At 44.3% G+C, this 15,184-nt stretch overlaps 1 protein-coding gene across 6 annotated transcripts in view; it reads right to left on the minus strand.

Annotated features, from left to right (window-relative positions):
• The window catches only part of utrn (utrophin), a 407,872-nt gene that overhangs the window by 91,691 nt on the left and 300,997 nt on the right, over positions 1-15,184 (minus strand). For all 6 annotated transcript variants that reach the window (XM_065026301.1, XM_065026305.1, XM_065026302.1 and 3 more), the window contains one exon: positions 10,096-10,156. In XM_065026301.1, the coding sequence (XP_064882373.1) occupies positions 10,096-10,156 (61 nt within the window). The remainder of the gene's footprint in view (positions 1-10,095; positions 10,157-15,184) is intronic.

Below are 15,184 nucleotides of genomic sequence, written 5' to 3' on the forward strand. Positions count from 1 at the left end.
AGTTTAGTACAGCAGGGGTTAATATAAGCCGAGCATTTAGTTTAGTACAGCGGGGGTTAATATAAGCCTAGCTTTTAGTTTACTACTGTCTTTAGACATCAATAAAGTACAAGAGGCAGTATTGGCCCTCCGCTATCGCATCGGGCCGAACGCCATTTGCCTGTGACTTTATTCATGATACAGCACTGACTTGTGTCTTATTGCTTAATTAAATGACATCTCTGAGTAAACATCATTAAAACGGGACTCTGGGATAGAATACTGCATAAAACCCAGGAAACTCCGCATTTTATGTAACTAATAAGCTAGTCTGAAGTGCTGTTTATGAGAGCTTGTGGCCAAGCTATAGCAGAGCAGTAAATTACTACATTCTAATTCATATTAAATTATTAGAAATTCTAATTCCATCAGTGTGAATAGAATGACAGAGGGGACTCTGCTACTCTGCTTCTCCTTGGCTTCAGGATGCCTCGGATACAGGCAGCATAATTACAGCGTTTATAATCCTCTGCATAATGACCACTTCCCCTGGCATTTCCTGTTTGGCTTGGCTACTTCCTCCTCATCACAAACCAGATGATTACAGAAGATAAAGGATGCATCGTTTTTCACAGCTCTAGATTATCCCAGTAGGCCAGTGTAGCGATGTGTCGTATCTGAACATTATTGACAATAACCAACTGAGCTTTTCTCCCTAAAAAAACATTCTCTACCTCCAAGACATTGGGTCGTAAAAATGGCTCTGGACACCAAGGGGTGATACCATCTGACCTAGCAGGACTACAAAAGTACTGCTTCCCTCTTAGCTCTTAGCCTCTTATCCATCAGGACCTCTCAAACTGGACCTCTCAAACTGGACCTCTCAAGATGGACCTCTCAAACTGGACCTCTCAAGATGGACCTCTCAAACTGGACCTCTCAAACTGGACCTCTCAAACTGGACCTCTCAAGATGGACCTCTCAAGATGGACCTCTCAAACTGGACCTCTCAAGATGGACCTCTCAAACTGGACCTCTCAAACTGGACCTCTGTCAAGGAGGAAGGAGAACCTCCATCTTCAGTAGGCCAACCACAGGGCATGGACCTTTGAGGCAGGTAGTCTAGTGGTTAAAGCGTTGGGCCAGTAACCGAAAGGTTGTTGGATTGAATCCCCGAGCTGACACGGTAAAATAAATCTGTCGTTCTGCCCCTGAACAAGGCAGTTAACCCAATTGTTCCCCGGTAGGCCGTCATTGTAAATAACAATTAGTTCTTAACTGACATGCCTAGTTAAATAAAGGTTAAATAAAAACATTTAAAAATAATAATTTTAAGGCAATAACTGGTGAACTGATAAGTTAGGGTAAGTACCTTTTAGGGAACAGTACATGTAATCCAGTACATAAATTAGGACGACGAGCCCATGCACTCAGAAGGAGACTTCGCCAGTAGAGAGCTAGTGTAACATGAACGGTATATTTAACATGACCTTCTTCAAGGAAAGAGAACACAATTAGAGCAAAGCCTCTGCAACTCAAGCAAGGAGCCAACAGAGAAGAACAAGCATAAGGACACCAACTCAGGACCAAAGGAGCAACCTGAAGGAACCACCCAACTCAACCAGAAAGGACACATAGACACCTTCTTCCCTTGTTCTCCTCCATGCGGCCTGAACAATCAAGAAGCCACAACAGTATCCAATCACAGACTGAGCATAACATCTTTTAATGTTCTGGATCTCCAGTTCTTCACTTATTGTCTTTCCTCCCATTTCTTACCCTTTCAAATATTTTGATCAGTGTTATTAAATGTTGATTGTATAAAGAACTTGTGTTTGTCTTGTTATTCTAAGGAAATAACTCCAATTCTCAAATAATTCCTACCTTCATATTAATCAATGTATTACTATTATTCTAATTGCAGTCTTATATAGTTATATGAGTCAGGACTTCTTACAATACCATGTTGTGCAATACTGGACTGGTGCCCCATTAATCATTTTATAGTAATAAGTGCACACACTAATCTACACCAGTGAAGACCACAAGCTACCTCTGTAGGGCGGATTATTTATTTGCTTTGCCATACAGTATTTCCCATGCTAATACGGTGCAGGAGATTTAATATGACTCACAAATGTACATATACGGTGCATTCGGAAAGTATTCAGACCCCTTGACTTTTCCCACATTTTTTTTACAGCCTTATTCTAAAATGTTTTCAATTGTTTTTTCCCCCCTCATCAATCTACACACAATACCCCATAATGACATCACAATAACCCATAATGACATCACAATACCCCATAATGACATCACAATTCCCCATAGTGACAAAGAAAAAACAGGTTTTAGACATTTTAGCAAATCTATTAAAAATAAAATACTTATGTATTCAGACCCTTTACTCAGTACTTTGCTGAAGCTCCTTTGGGTATGACGCTACACGCTTGGTACACCTGTATTTGGGGAGTTTCTCCCATTCTTCTCTGCAGATCTTCTCAAGCTCTGTCAGGTTGGATGGGGAGTGTCGCTGCACAGCTATTTTCAGGTCCCTCCAGAGATGTTCGACCGGGTTCAAGTCCGGGCTCTGGCTGGGCCACTCAAGGACATTCAGAGACTTGTCCTAAAGCCACTCATGCGTTGTCTTTGCAGTCTGCTTAGGGTCATTGTCCTGTTGGAAGGTGAACCTTTGCCCCAGTCAATCATGTGAAATCCATAGATTAGGGCCTAATGAATTTATTTAAATTGACTGATTTCCTTATTTGAATTGTAACTCTGTAAAATCATTGAAATTCTTGCATTTATATTTTAGTTAAATATATATATATATATACATACAGTAACAGTCAAAAGTTTGGACACATCTACTCATATACTTTAGATTTGAGATTTTTCAAAGTAGCCGCCCTTTGCCTTGATGACAGTTTTGCACACTCTTGGCATTCTCTCAACCAGCGACTTTGAAGAATATAAAATGTAAAACACTTTTTTGGTTACTACATGATTCCATATGTGTTATTTCATAGTTTTGATGTCTTCACTATTATTCTACAAATGTAGAAAATAGTAAAAATAAAGAAAAACCCTTTAATGAGTAGGTGTGTCCAAGCTTTTGACTGGTACTGTATATAAAAATAAATATATATATATAATATATTATGTTACCTGGATTCATGCATTTATTACTCATAAAATGTGGTCTGATCTTCATCTAATCTAGAGGTGAAAGAAACACACACCTATTTAGGCGAGGTGCTGGCTAGCGGAGTAGAACACTTGAAAAATGAAAGGAGAGATGCACACTCTAGGAGCTCAGATGCAATCATTTAATAACCTAACAAACAACGTTTCGACAGACAAGCTGTCTTCTTCAGGGTATTATGACAAACACTGCGGGGTGACTAGTTGATATAGTGTCAAAGGACACACACACAGGTGTTTGTAATCATGGCCTGATATCGTTGGTTAATTTTCAGATATAAAAATAACATCAAAAACATGAAAGGATAGCATACTATCATAGATACAATTTGGCTACATACGCCTACAAACATTTACAATAGCAAAATCACAATAATGGCTTAAGATCAAAGTCTACATTGAGACCGAAGGGAGCAAGGGTCTTTAAATTAAAGATCCAAGCAGCCTCTCGTTTTAACAATAAATTGTCGAGGTCACCCCCTCTCCTAGGGAGGGTGACAATATCGATGCCGATATAACTTAGAGACGAAAACGAGGGTAAGTCGAGTTTTTGCACCGGTGCTACGCTGCTCTGACATAATTAGGATCTGTTTCCCTGTTTGGGGGTGTTTGAAGTATCTACATGTATAAGTGCCATTGCATTGAGCACAGCCATTACACTTGTAGGGTTGTACACTTATCCATCCAGTAGGGGCGCAAATACATTGTCCAGGGATATCTTGGGGTGGTAAATCAGAGTTTACCAATTGATCTCTGAGATTTCTGCCCTGCGAGAATTCGACCAAGGGAAGGTCCGAAAACACATTACAGAGACTATCATCAGATCTTAGAACGTGCCAATGTTTGTGAACGATTCCCTTAATTTGTTCAGAGCAATTTGAATAAAGGGTAGTTAGAACGCAAAAATGCTTCTTTTTGCGAGACGGTCTTAGAAAAAGATCTCTCGGTTTGTTTTGAATTTTTATATCTGAGAATTAACCAATGATATCAGGCCACACCCGGCCATGATCACAGACACCTATGTGTGTCCTTTGACACTATAAAAACTAGTCACCCCGATGAAGACAGTTTGTCTGTCGAAACGTTGTTTATTAGGTTATTAAATGATTGCATCTGAGCTCCTAGAGTGTGCGGCTTTCCTTTACTTTTTCAACTGATCTTCATCTAAGTCACAATAATAGACAAACACAATCTGACTAAACTAATAACACACAAACAGTTGTACTTTTCACATTTTGATTGAAGACATTGAATAATCATTGACAGTGCAGGCTGGAAAAAGTAAGTGAACCCTTGAATTTAGTAACTTGTAGATCCTCCTTCAGCAGCAACAACCTCCACCAAACGTTTCCTGTAGCTGCTTATAAGACTTGCACAACGTTGAGGAGGAAATTTGATTGCACACCCCTCTTCAGGTCATGCCACAGCATCTCAATTGGGTTAAGGTCAGGACTCTGACTTGGCCATTCTAAAACACGAATATTCTTCTTTTTCAGACATTCTTTAGTTGATTTACTTGTGTTCTTTGGGTCATTATCTTGTTGCATCACACAACCTCTCTTAAGCTTGAGGTCAGGGACTGCTGCCCTGACATTCTCCTGTAAAATGTCTTGATACACTTTTGAATGAATTGTTCCCTCAATGATTGCAAGGTGTCCAGGCCCTGAGGCAGCAAAGCAGCCACAAACCATGATGCTCCCTCCACCATGCTTCACAGTTGTGATGAGGTTTTGGTGTTGGTGTGCAGTGCCCTTTTTCCTCCACACATAGCGTTCAACTTTTAAGTTCAACTTTTGTCTCATCTGTCCACAGCACATTTTCCCAGAAGTGTTGTGGAACATCCAGGTGGTCTTGGGCAAACTTGAGACGTGCTCAAAAAAATGTTTTTTTTTTAGACAGCAGTGGTTTCCTTGGTGGTGTCCATCCATGAACACCATTGTTGTTCAGTGTTTTTCTGATAGTGGACACATGAACAAAGACTATCGTTGTTTGTAGAGTTTTCTGGTATTTTGCTGCTGGGTTCTTTCTCATCTCTTTCAGGATTGCCGTTTGTGCTCTTGGAGTGATCTTCGCAGGACGTCACCCCTAGGGAGAGTAGCAACAGTCCTGAATCTTCTCCATTTTGTCTCACCGTGGATGGATGAACACCAAGGTCATTAGCAATGCTTTTGTAACCTTTTCCAGCTTCGTGCATCTCTATAATGCATCTCTATAATGCGTCTTCTAAGGTCCTGTGAAAGTTGTTGGGATCGAGGCATTCTTCACACTAACCAATCTTTCTGGAGAAGAACAGACTTGTCAGTAACCAGGCTTTGTGCGGCCTTTATTTAAAACCTCTTGATACTACCCATCCTGGATCCGGGAGCGTAATCATCGCCTCAAACTAATTAGCATAACGCAGCGGACATAAATATCCCTAGAAAATGTTCCTATTCATGAAAATCACAAATGAAATATATTGAGACACAGCTTAGCCTTTTGTTAATCACCCTGTCATCTCAGATTTTCAAAATATGCTTTACAGCCAATGCTAGACAAGCATTTGTGTAAGTTTATAATAGCCTGGCATAGCATTATGCCTTGCTAGCAGCAAGCAACCTTGTCATGGAAATCAGAAAAGCAATCAAATTAAATAGTTTACCTTTGATGAACTTCGGATGTTTTCACTCACGAGACTCCCAGGTAGATAGCCAAAGTTCATTTTTTCCCAAAATATTATTTTTGTAGGCGAAACAGCTCCGTTTGTTCTTCACGTTTGGCTGAGAAGTCGCCCGGAAATTGCGGTCACCACAAAGCCATTTTTTCTCTCCAAATTAGCTCCATAATATCGACAGAAACATGGCAAACGTTGTTTAGAATCAATCCTCAAGGTGTTTTTCTAATATCTATTCGATAATATATCCGTCGGGACAATTCCTTTTTCTCTAGGACCGATTGGAGTAATGGCTACCTCTGTACTTTACGCGAGAATCTCTCTCGGAGCCACCATGTGACCACTTACGCAATGTGCCCCCATGCGGCTATTCTTCAACAGAAATGCGTAAAACTACGTCACCATGCTGTAGACACCTTGGGGAATACGTAAAAAGCGTAAGCTCGTTGATGGTACATTCACAGCTGAATAGGGAGTCATTGGAACGCAGCGCTTTCAAAACCTGGGGCACTTCCGGATTGGATTTTTCTCAGGCTTTCGCTTGCAACATCAGTTCTGTTATACTCACAGACAATATCTTTACAGTTTTGGAAACGTTAGTGTTTTCTATCGAAAGCTGTCAATTATATGCATATTCTAGCATCTGTTCCTGACAAAATATCCCGTTTAAAACGGGAACGTTTTTCTCTCTCCAAAAATGACAATACTGCCCCTAGAGTTCCAAGAGGGCAGGGCATCTGTGCAACCCACACCTCCAATCTCATCTCCTTAATTGAAACACCTGACTCCAAATAGCTTTTGGAGAAGTCGTTAACGCAGAGGTGCACTTACTTTTTACAGCCTGCACTGTGAATCATTACTCAATGTCTTCAATAAAAATGTGAAAAGTACAACTGTTTGTGTGTTATTAGTTTAGTCAGATTGTGTTTGTCTATTATTGTGACTGAGATGAAGATCAGACCACAGAAATCCAGGTGATTCCAAAAGGTCCAAACTTTTTCTTGCAACTGTATGAATATATATACAGTATATAAAAATGGGATGCAATGCAAATGTAAATGCCCCAAAACCCAACATCCAGGGCAGTCATCCCAAAAATTGGAACCAAGGGTATAGGCGGCGAGCCTCAGTTCATGGAAAGCTAGGCAAAACACTGAGCTATCCTTGGGGAAGTGACGCTTCATAAAGTCCCAGAGACAGAGTCCCAGAGACAGAGTCCCAGAGACAGAGTCCCAGAGACAGAGTCCCAGAGACAGAGTCCCAGAGACAGAGTCACAGAGACATGCAAGTCACAGCATCTTTCTCCTGAGGAGGACTATGTCTCTCAGGCAGGACATGTTCATGAATAATCATGAGCAGTCGATGAATGATTACATTTTCAAATATAAGGGATAGAAGCAGGGAAATATCTGCGACTCAGAGACACTTTTCCCGCCTCTCCGTGACAGTCCCTCTGCCAGACTAATCTCCAACCAGAGTGCCACTTGATATATTCCTCTTCTCCTCCTCCCCTCAAAACTTCATCATTTTTTCTCTCCTCTTCTACTCTGCATTTGAAAAATGTTTCAACCCTTTGAATTGTAGCAACTTAATGAAAGTAATTCGATGAGTCAATGTGGATGCAAACCCAACAAAGACATCCTGACGGGCACACACATTTTCACGTTAGTCATTCAGCAGACACTCTTATCCAGAGTGACTTACAGTAGTGAGTGCATACATTTTCATACTGGTCCCCCGTAGGAATCGAACCCACAACCCTGGCATTGAAAGCCCCATGCTCTACCAACTGAGCCACAACTGAACCACCCACCCCCACATACACCCACACCCACCCCAGAGTGTGATGGGAAGTTTCAAGCTAGCTCAAAAGAGCGGCAGTCCAATATTTCACCCTGACAGCGTTCTGAAAATCTGAGCCCGCTGAAATGCCAGAGGTCAGCTGGAGGTCAACTGGGGTGACAGAGCGGCGGGTGGCGAGGCTTCCATGTTTAGCCGTTTGATTCACCAGTGTGTCGCTGTTCCCATGGAAGGGAGTGGGGGTAGCACAGAGGCCTTTGTGCGGTCGGGCGGTTTGAGAAATAGCATGAGCTAGAGAGAGAGGCGGGGGGCCCAGAGCCTAATGAATGTGTCAAAGCCTGATGTTGGAGTCACAGTAATGTCACTGCACTGTAAGTGACCTACGATTAGCCCTGTGAAGGCCAAGGCAACGTTTTTGAATTCCCTCAGAGGGGTCAGGGAGGGCAGTCAAAGAGATTTGAGAGATTTTTAATCCCAACAGTGGCAATAGCTTAGTATTGTAGCTCCCGGCGGTGGCGTCCATTTAAATGAGATGAAAGCCTCACAGTGTTGGAGATGGAGGGAGCCTTTCAATAGGCCGATTTCCCTTTCTCTTTTCCCTTCTTAAAGGGTCACTCAGAATGAGTGTGAGTGGGGCTCAGCAAAACCTGTGGTGGAGTTGCTGTGCTACGTAATACAGAGGCAAGGAAGGGACATATGGCGTATGTGTGTGTGTGTGTGTGTGTGTGTGTGTGTAGAGGGAGGGCCCGGGTTCAATGGTCAGCCACTCGAGGAGGGCCAACACCTGTGATCAGAGACAGCTGTTGTTGATACCAGAGTTCTAAACCTGTCCTCATCTCTCCTCCCAGCTTCTCTCGCCCTTTCATCTCAGATCCCTTCCAGTGCAAAGCTCCTGGGGTAAACAAACATCAGCTGTTTACAGGGATGTCTCCCTCTCTCACTCAGTATCTCTCTCTCATCTCTCTCACAACCTGTCTTTTGTACCTCTACCTCCTTATCACCCCTTCATCCTACCCCCATCTTTCACCCACCCTCCTTTCATATGAATCGCTCTTTTTTCTTATCCCTCTCTCTCCGTTTCTTTCTCTCAGTTACCCCCATCTCTCTATCCACCTGTCTCCCTCCCTTTAACTCTCTCTGTCCACCTGTCTCCCTCCCTTTAACTCTCTCTGTCCACCTGTCTCCCTCCCTTTAACTCTCTCTGTCCACCTGTCTCCCTCCCTTTAACTCTCTCTGTCCACCTGTCTCCCTCCCTTTAACTCTCTCTGTCCACCTGTCTCCCTCCCTTTAACTCTCTCTATCCACCTGTCTCCCTCCCTTTAACTCTCTCTGTCCACCTGTCTCCCTCCCTTTAACTCTCTCTGTCCACCTGTCTCCCTCCCTTTAACTCTCTCTGTCCACCTGTCTCCCTCCCTTTAACTCTCTCTGTCCACCTGTCTCCCTCCCTTTAACTCTCTCTGTCCACCTGTCTCCCTCCCTTTAACTCTCTCTGTTCACCTGTCTCCCTCCCTTTAACTCTCTCTGTCCACCTGTCTCCCTCCCTTTAACTGTCTCTGTCCACCTGTCTCCCTCCCTTTAACTCTCTCTGTCCACCTGTCTCCCTCCCTTTAACTCTCTCTGTCCACCTGTCTCCCTCCCTTTAACTCTCTCTGTCCACCTGTCTCCCTCCCTTTAACTCTCTCTGTCCACCTGTCTCCCTCCCTTTAACTCTCTCTGTCCACCTGTCTCCCTCCCTTTAACTCTCTCTGTTCACCTGTCTCCCTCCCTTTAACTCTCTCTGTCCACCTGTCTCCCTCCCTTTAACTCTCTCTGTCCACCTGTCTCCCTCCCTTTAACTCTCTCTATCCACCTGTCTCCCTCCCTTTAACTCTCTCTGTCCACTTGTCTCCCTCCCTTTAACTCTCTCTGCCACTCTCTCTCTCTCCCTCTCTTAACATGTGTCCAAGGTGCATTGAGACACTTTGAAAGCCATACTGAGTAGCTATCAGCACAAAGCTCTCTCTCCCCATCTGCCTTTTAAATGGACACACTGTCTGCTGTGCTGCTTGACTGTGAATGTATTACAATGGGAAATGTGATCTTAAGCAGCAATATCTCTGCTATGGTACTACGATAATGGAGGCCATGAATACCTAGGCATTATCACAGGTATTGTGCCAGTTGAAAAGTCTCCCAGCTAAATGAATGAGCAACAGTAGCCATGACACCTAAAATCACCTCCAATTCAATATTACAACAGTGGAAACTTCCAAGAATTCAACTGGAAAACTGAGTATGAATAGAATCATGCACTCATACACGCTCACAAGTAAAACCAACCGCACATGCGTGCATAAAAACACACACACAGCAGGTTTCAACCATTGTTATGCAAATACTTACCAGAAAATAAGCATAAAGAAAGTGATTCGTCTAGCATACATAATCAGTATGTTACCAGTCAGTACAGTAGAACTCACTTGATGTAGTATGGAACCTTATTCTGAGACACGGCTCTCTGCCACGGGAGCTGCACAGAGGCTGTGGAGAAAAAATATACCATTAAAAACACAGCGTTATTTGCAGCACAATAATCTATTTAGTCTCCCGAGTCGACTGCTTCCGCAAACATCCACTAATAGCTCCATAACGTAATGGACTTTTCTCCAAATAACATTCCCACTGTGCATGAAATGTCAAAAGTAATGTGCATAACTATTGGACAGTTGGAACGAGTTAAGACGGCTCTATCTGTGAGAAGGGGCTGCGTCCTCTTAATAATAGCTGTTTAATATATTCTAATGGCATGTTATTCTTAGACTTCACAGACAAAGGGGAGAACAAACGGAAAGAAGCGGATGAGTTAGCTGATCTTCAAAGTCCAAAAACAACCAGCAGACTGACAGGACAATAAAAGCTGTCAAATGTGATGACATAAGACTTTACGAGCTGTCGTAAGCCATTCACAGAGAGGAACATGAGCTGTCGTAAGCCATTCACAGAGAGGAACATGAGCTGTCGTAAGCCATTCACAGAGAGGAACATGACCTGTCGTAAGCCATTCACAGAGAGGAACATGAGCTGTCGTAAGCCATTCACAGAGAGGAACATGAGCTGTCGTAAGCCATTCACAGAGAGGAACATGAGCTGTCGTAAGCCATTCACAGAGAGGAACATGAGCTGTCGTAAGCCATTCACAGAGAGGAACATGAGCTGTCGTAAGCCATTCACAGAGAGGAACATGAGCTGTCGTAAGCCATTCACAGAGAGGAACATGAGCTGTCGTAAGCCATTCACAGAGAGGAACATGAGCTGTCGTAAGCCATTCACAGAGAGGAACATGAGCTGTCGTAAGCCATTCACAGAGAGGAACATGAGCTGTCGTAAGCCATTCACAGAGAGGAACATGAGCTGTCGTAAGCCATTCACAGAGAGGAACATGAGCTGTCGTAAGCCATTCACAGAGAGGAACATGAGCTGTCGTAAGCCATTCACAGAGAGGAACATGAGCTGTCGTAAGCCATTCACAGAGAGGAACATGAGCTGTCGTAAGCCATTCACAGAGAGGAACATGAGCTGTCGTAAGCCATTCACAGAGAGGAACATGAGCTGTCGTAAGCCATTCACAGAGAGGAACATGAGCTGTCGTAAGCCATTCACAGAGAGGAACATGAGCTGTCGTAAGCCATTCACAGAGAGGAATATGAGCTGTCGTAAGCCATTCACAGAGAGGCGCTCAGAAGTTGATGGAAGCCTTTCCCTCCCCTGTATACACCTAACCTACACACACTGCCTGCATATTCACTGTATGGAGAAAAAAATGAATGGATGGAGGGTTAGATAGAGGGATATAGATGGAGGGAGGGATAGATGGAGGGTTAGATAGAGGGATAGGTAGAGGGATATAGATGGAGGGAGGGATAGATGGAGGGATAGATGGAGGGTTAGATGGAGGGTTAGATAGAGGGATAGATAGAGGGATATAGATGGAGGGATATAGATGGAGGGAGGGATAGATGGAGGGATAGATAGAGGGATATAGATGGAGGGAGGGATAGATGGAGGGATAGGTAGAGGGATATAGATGGAGGGAGGGATAGAAGGAGGGATAGATAGAGGGATATAGATGGAGGGATAGATAGAGGGATATAGATGGAGGGAGGGATAGATGGAGGGTTAGATAGAGGGATATAGATGGAGGGAGGGATAGATGGAGGGATAGGTAGAGGGATATAGATGAAGGAAGGGATAGATGGAGGGATAGATAGATAGAGGGATATAGATGGAGGGAGGGATAGATGGAGGGTTAGATAGAGGGATATAGATGGAGGGAGGGATAGATGGAGGGATAGGTAGAGGGATATAGATGGAGGGAGGGATAGAAGGAGGGATAGGTAGAGGGATATATGGAGGGAGGGATAGATGGAGGGTTAGATAGAGGGATATAGCTGGAGGGAGGGATAGATGGAGGGAGGGATAGATGGAGGGTTAGATAGAGGGATATAGATGGAGGGAGGGATAGATGGAGGGATAGGTAGAGGGATATAGATGGAGGGAGGGATAGATGGAGGGATAGATGGAGGGTTAGATAGAGGGATAGATAGAGGGATATAGATGGAGGGATATAGATGGAGGGAGGGATAGATGGAGGGATAGATAGAGGGATATAGATGGAGGGAGGGATAGATGGAGGGTTAGATAGAGGGATAGGTAGAGGGATATAGATGGAGGGAGGGATAGATGTAGGGATAGATGGAGGGTTAGATGGAGGGTTAGATAGAGGGATATAGATGGAGGGATATAGATGGAGGGAGGGATAGATGGAGGGATATAGATGGAGGGAGGGATAGATGGAGGGATAGGTAGAGGGATATAGATGGAGGGAGGGATAGATGGAGGGATAGGTAGAGGGATATAGATGGAGGGATAGGTAGAGGGATATAGATGAAGGGAGGGAAAGAAGGAGGGATAGATAGAGGGATATAGATGGAGGGATAGATAGAGGGATATAGATGGAGGGAGGGATAGATGGAGGGTTAGATAGAGGGATATAGATGGAGGGAGGGATAGATGGAGGGATAGGTAGAGGGATATAGATGAAGGGAGGGATAGATGGAGGGATATAGATGGAGGGATATAGATGGAGGGAGGGAGGGATAGATGGAGGGTTAGATAGAGGGATATAGATGGAGGGAGGGATAGATGGAGGGATAGGTAGAGGGATATAGATGGAGGGAGGGATAGAAGGAGGGATAGGTAGAGGGATAGATGGAGGGAGGGATATATGGAGGGAGGGATAGATAGAGGGATATATAGAGGAATATAGATGGAGGGAGGGATAGAAGGAGGGATAGGTAGAGGGATAGATGGAGGGAGGGATAGAAGGAGGGATAGGTAGAGGGATAGATGGAGGGAGGGATAGAAGGAGGGATAGATAGAGGGATAGGTAGAGGGATAGATGGAGGGAGGGATAGATAGAGGGATATCTAGAGGAATATAGATGGAGTGAGGGATAGAAGGAGGGATAGAAGGAGGGATAGATGGAGGGAGGGATAGAAGGATGGATAGATAGAGGGATAGGTAGAGGGATAGGTAGAGGGATAGATAGAGGAATATAGATGGAGGGAGGGATAGAAGGAGGGATAGATGGAGGGAGGGATAGAAGGAGGGATAGGTAGAGGGATAGGTAGAGGGATAGATAGAGGGATATATAGAGGATTATAGATGGAGGGAGGGATAGAAGGAGGGATAGATAGAGGGATAGGTAGAGGGATAGGTAGAGGGATAGATAGAGGGATATATAGAGGAATATAGATGGAGGGAGGGATAGAAGGAGGGATAGATAGAGGGATAGGTAGAGGGATATATAGAGGAATATAGATGGAGGGAGGGATAGAAGGAGGGATAGGTAGAGGGATAGGTAGAGGGATAGATAGAGGGATATATAGAGGAATATAGATGGAGGGAGGGATAGAAGGAGGGATAGATAGAGGGATAGGTAGAGGGATAGATGGAGGGAGGGATAGAAGGAGGGATAGAAGGAGGGATAGATAGAGGAATAGATGGAGGGAGGGATAGATGGAGGGATAGATGGAGGGAGGGATAGGTAGAGGGATAGATAGAAGGAGGGATAGAAGGAGGGATAGAAGGAGGGATAGAAGGAGGGATAGAAGGAGGGATAGATAGAGGAATAGATGGAGGGAGGGATAGATGGAGGGATAGATGGAGGGAGGGATAGGTAGAGGGATAGATGGAGGGAGAGGGATAGAAGGAGGGATAGATAGAGGGATAGATGGAGGGAGGGAGGGATAGAAGGAGGGATAGATGGAGGGAGGGATAGAAGGAGGGATAGGTAGAGGGATATAGATGGAGGGAGGGATAGAAGGAGGGATAGAAGGAGGGAGGGAGGGATAGGTAGAGGGATAGATGGAGGTAGGGATAGAAGGAGGGATAGAAGGAGGGATAGATAGAGGGATGGATGGAGGGAGGGAGGGATAGGTAGAGGGATAGATGGAGGTAGGGATAGAAGGAGGGATAGGTAGAGGGATATAGATGGAGGGAGGGATAGAAGGAGGGATAGATAGAGGGATGGATGGAGGGAGGGATAGGTAGAGGGATAGAAGGAGGGATAGAAGGAGGGATAGATGGAGGGAGGGATAGAGGGATATAGATGGAGGGAGGGATAGAAGGAGGGATAGATAGAGGGATAGATAGAGGGATAGATGGATGGAGGGATAGATAGAGGGATAGATGGAGGGATAGATAGAGGGATGGATGGAGGGATAGAAGGAGGGATAGATGGAGGGATAGATAGAGGGATAGATAGAGGGATAGATAGAGGGATAGATAGAGGGAGGGATAGGTAGAGGGATAGATAGAGGGAGGGATAGGTAGAGGGATAGATAGAGGGATAGATAGAGGGAGGGATAGGTAGAGGGATAGATAGAGGGAGGGATAGGTAGAGGGATATATAGAGGGATAGATGGAGGGATAGATAGAGGGAGGGATAGGTAGAGGGATAGATAGAGGGAGGGATAGGTAGAGGGATAGATGGAGGGATAGGTAGAGGGATAGATAGAGGGAGGGATAGGTAGAGGGATATATAGAGGGATAGATGGAGGGATAGATAGAGGGATAGGTAGAGGGATAGATGAGGGATAGATAGATAGATAGAGGGATAGATAGAGGGATATATAGAGGGATAGATGGAGGGATAGATAGAGGGATAGATGGAGGGATAGATAGAGGGATAGATAGAGGGATAGATGGAGGGATAGATGGAGGGATAGATAGAGGGATAGATGGAGGGATAGATAGAGGGATAGATGGAGGGATAGATAGAGGGATAGATAGAGGGATAGATGGAGGGATAGATAGAGGGATAGATGGAGGGATAGATAGAGGGATATATGGAGGGATAGATGGAGGGATGGATGGAGGGATAGATGGAGGGATAGATAGAGGGATAGATAGAGGGATATAGATGGAGGGATAGATAGAGGGATATAGATGGAGGGATAGATAGAGGGATATAGATGGAGGGATAGATAGAGGGATAGATAGAGGGAT

The sequence above is a fragment of the Oncorhynchus nerka genome, linkage group LG13 (assembly GCF_034236695.1).
Source record: "Oncorhynchus nerka isolate Pitt River linkage group LG13, Oner_Uvic_2.0, whole genome shotgun sequence".
In the NCBI taxonomy this organism is placed as follows: domain Eukaryota; kingdom Metazoa; phylum Chordata; class Actinopteri; order Salmoniformes; family Salmonidae; genus Oncorhynchus; species Oncorhynchus nerka.